General features: G+C 42.3%; 1 protein-coding gene across 1 annotated transcript; it reads right to left on the bottom strand.

Moving 5' to 3' along the window:
* Window positions 1–1661: 1661 nt before the first annotated feature.
* Window positions 1662–3691, bottom strand: LOC149183453 (short-chain type dehydrogenase/reductase-like). Its single transcript, XM_089418732.1, has 2 exons — window positions 3011–3691; window positions 1662–1961 (listed from the first exon to the last, which is right to left on the bottom strand). The coding sequence occupies exons 1-2, from the start codon at window positions 3645–3647 to the stop codon at window positions 1828–1830; spliced, it is 771 nt and encodes a 256-aa protein (XP_089274858.1). The 5' UTR covers window positions 3648–3691; the 3' UTR covers window positions 1662–1827.
* Between the last annotated feature and the right edge of the window lie 537 nt (window positions 3692–4228).

Below are 4228 nucleotides of genomic sequence, written 5' to 3' on the forward strand. Positions count from 1 at the left end.
CTTATTCATTTTTTTATAGCCGACATTTTTTTTTTTTTTAGAACATAATTTTTATTTTTCATTTACACATCCCCTAGTTAAAAAAAATTCCCACATTAAATCACATACTGGCTATTTTGTGGAAATCAAAATATAGAAATTACACACACTTGCTATTTTATGGAAATCAAAATATACAAAGTAAAATAGTTAATATAAAAAACATGCAATGTTTCAATGGTTAAACAACTCACATCCCCTCATACTGGGTTGTAGAATGAGCCTCTCGGCTCAATAACACTCTGAATGGCTTCTATGATTTACACTCTGAATCACTGAATGGCTTCTATGATTTACGTTAAAAAAATATTCCCACATAAAATCACATACTTGCTATTTTGTGGAAATCAAAATATACAAATTACACATACTTGTTATTTTGTGGAAATCAAAATATACAAAATAAAATAGTTAAATATAAAAAGCATGCAACATTCCAATTGTTAAACAACTATAGTTCAGAAAATGTGGCTAACATTTACTCTAAAAAGATCAATGATTTTTCGTAATCACGAAATGTCCTGAAGGTTGGAGTAATGTTCTTTTTTATCTTCTATTTCCTCATGGATATGTGAGTGCCTCAAAAAATTCCTATAATTAACGACTTTTTTTGTTGCCGGGATTTAGCACCAAATTGTGTAAAGTGTTGATCGAAAAGAACCAATCAATAACCACTCGAGAATCACCAAAGATTTGTTAGCTTTTCACTTGCTTTAACATTGCAAAATCAAAATCAAGGATGAGCCAAAGCCTAATTTAATTATGCTTTATTATTAGTTTCTTGATTCTGTGTTATTATTAGTTCCAAGATGAGCCAGGCTAAGAAAGAAAGTGTGATTATTGTTCAAGTGAAATGCAACTCTCTCTTTGCATACCACTCTAGACATGATTTTGGGCTCCATCAAAGTAGGCGTAGGCCATAGAAGTATCTCTCCGGTGTCCAATTGAAATTTTGTTTTTATACTTTAACCTTATATAGTGAGTTCCGTCATTACTATAATAATAGTTGTTTTGTGCACCACCTATCAAATATTTGGGATGTTATTATCAAAGATGATTATATTCTAGTATAACCATATATGCCAAAGTACCAACCCTAGAACGCTAAAAAATGCTCCAACGATATGGATTTTAATCACTTTGTGAGGGATTTCTTTAACGACCTATTTATTGTAATAATAATAAATATGTATTGTAATAATGTTAACAAATGTAATGGCGTTGAAAGATAATAGGGGTTATTATAAGGTTCCACCTAGTGAGATGGTTCTTCTCTAGAGTGTTATAAATAGAAATATAAACAATGTAATGGGCATAATGAAGAATATTGCAATTAAATCAAGCACCTCTTGAGGAGTGTTCCCTTCTTTAAGGAATACCAGAAAGCTTTTACAATACCTGAAAGGTTTTATCTATATATCTTGTGTTTATTCTTTTGTAGATTATTAAGTTTATTAATTGAAAATTAAGATTTTATGTTATATTATATTTTCAGATTAAATTTGCATATTTTGACACTTATTTTTAATTTATGCAAAATGTGCATATTTCCTCTAAAAACTAAAGAATATGGCTAATGATGAAAAAAAAAATTATGTCAAAAATATCCATCTTATGTAAGGTGTTTCCTTTCATTACCTCTGCAAATTGTTTGTAAAAAAAACATGCAAATGACACACAGCTCGACTGGCTTAATAAAACCATAAAAAATCCCTAAACTAGAGTCTAGATTTAGATCAAACCCTGCCGCCATTAACCCGTTAAAAACCCTTAAACAAATGATTTCCATCAAACCCTGCCGCCATTAACCCGAACAACCTTAGCATTAACCCATTCTCCTTCGTCGCTCGCCAAAAACGCAACTAGCGGAGCCACATCTTCCACCTTCCCCAACCGTTCAAACGGACTGGATTTTTTCATCGCTTCGATCAGGAGTAGTCTACCTGGGCAGAGGAATGGGCCGGTTTCCGTCACCGCCCGGAAAAACCTCCGGCTCCGGCCGCCGGAAATTCCTCCGCCCACCTCCGCCACCCGCCGCGAGCTCCGCCCAGTGCCGCCGCGAGCTCCGCCCAGTTCAATTTCGTAAACTTCCAGCTATTAACAAACGTGGTTGCGTGGCGCATTGGTAGCGCGCCTGATTGCAGAGTACAGTGTTACGTGTTCGATTCACAAGGTCATATTTTTTTCCAACTCTCGCTAAACATTCGTTTTACGCGCGAACAAATCCCAGGGATGGCTTTTAATAAACTCGCAGTCCCCCATTTAAGAGATGCAACTGGTCGGCTTCCCGAAGATTTGGCTTTTAATAAACTCGCAGTCCCCCGTTTAAGAGATGCAACTGGTCGGCTTCCCGAAGATTTAGAGTGGTAAACTGTTCGATGGGGTTGACCGTATAAGGGTTTCAGTGGAAGCCGGACGTGGTAACATATGGCCCGCTGCAAATAGTTTGTGCCTTAAATTCTACAGTTTGCAGCGGGCCATATGTTACCACGTCCGGCTTCCACTGAAACCCTTATACGGTCAACCCCATCGAACAGTTTACCACTCTAAATCTTCGGGAAGCCGACCAGTTGCATCTCTTAAACAGGGGACTGCGAGTTTATTAAAAGCCAAATCTTCGGGAAGCCGACCAATTGCATCTCTTAAACGAGGGACTGCGAGTTTATTAAAAGCCATCCCTGGGATTTGTTCGCGCGTAAAACGAATGTTTAGCGAGAGTTGGAAAAATATCTAACCTTGTGAATCGAACACGTAACATTGTACTCTGCAGTCAGGCGCGCTACCAATGCGCCACGCAACCACGTTTGTTAATAGCTGGAAGTTTACGAAATTGAACTGGGCGGAGCTCGCGGCGGCGCTGGGCGGAGCTCGCGGCGGGTGGCGGAGGTGGGCGGAGGAATTTCCGGCGGCCGGAGCCGGAGGTTTTTCCGGGCAGTGACGGAAACCGGCCCATTCCTCCGCCCAGGTAGACTACTCCCTTCGATCAGGACCTCGCTCCTCCCCCTGAAAAACATATCGGTAGCAACAGGGCCTGGGACCACACAATTTGCAGTAATGTGAGTGCCCCTCAACTCCTGCGCCAGGACCCTCGTCATCATTTCCACCGCCGCCTTGCTGGCCGTGTAGGCGGCGAATCCTGGTGTCGGCACTCCCACCAAGGAGCTGCTTAGGTTGATGATGCGACCACCGCCACCGCGGACGACCCTCTTGACGGCTTCTCTGCTACACAGAAACGCCCCCTTGCAGTTCACTTGGAAAATCTTGTCCCATTCTTCATCCGAAGTCTGTACGATGGTGGGATACTTTGGGTCGATCACGCCTGCGTTGTTTACCACGATGTGGAGGGGCCCAAATGTTTGCTCGGCCGTGTCGAACAACTGGAGAACCTGGGAGGGCTCTGCGACATCGGCCTTGCACACAATCGCCCGAACACCGCTACCAGAAGAAGCCAAGTTGTTGATTGTTGAGGCCACCTCCTCTGCGGCGGCTTGATTGGAGGAGTAATGGACGACCACTTTGGCTCCTTTTTGGGCCAAATGGAGGGCAATCTCGCTACCAATTCCCCTGGAGGCGCCTGTCACAATGGCCACTCGTCCTTCCAATGCCATCGTCTTCCTCAGCTCGTCTTCCAGCTGCTGCTCCAACACTTTCCCGAGAGTTAATATCTACGCGGTGCGGGCCCCTTCATTTCCGAGTTGCAGTGGAATTCAATCCCATCTATCCCATGACATCATTGCTGACGCGAGTCTCATAAATAAAGTAATAAAATAATTATATTTAATATTATCAACATTCTTTATATGTTCTTGCTCACCTTTTACCTATTAGACCTAGCTAAATAAGATCATCTTTGTCTAGGTCCCCTGGGTCAATCCTCCAGGAGGGTTGAGCACTTCTTGAAGTTTGTCGAGGTTCCCTGGGTCAATCCTCCAGGAGGGTTGAGCACTTCTTGAAGTTGAGAGACAGGCTCGTTGTTCGACCCCAGTGTATGTTTCACCATTGGATGCATGCTCTTCACATTCCTCTAGGCCAGTTCAGAGTAGGTTCCCATAGACTTCGGGTAGAGACAGACCACCAAGTGAATAGACTAGACAAACTCTTCCAGGTATGTCATTTACAGGAAGTGGAGGAGATCAGAGGAAGGTTTCATTGTTTGTTCAGAGATTCTCGGACCCTCATCGACTTTTTC

This window comes from Pinus tabuliformis, chromosome 3_2 (genome assembly GCF_031772625.1).
Source record: "Pinus tabuliformis cultivar Carrire ecotype Pingquan chromosome 3_2, CPIR1, whole genome shotgun sequence".
In the NCBI taxonomy this organism is placed as follows: Eukaryota; Viridiplantae; Streptophyta; class Pinopsida; order Pinales; family Pinaceae; genus Pinus; species Pinus tabuliformis.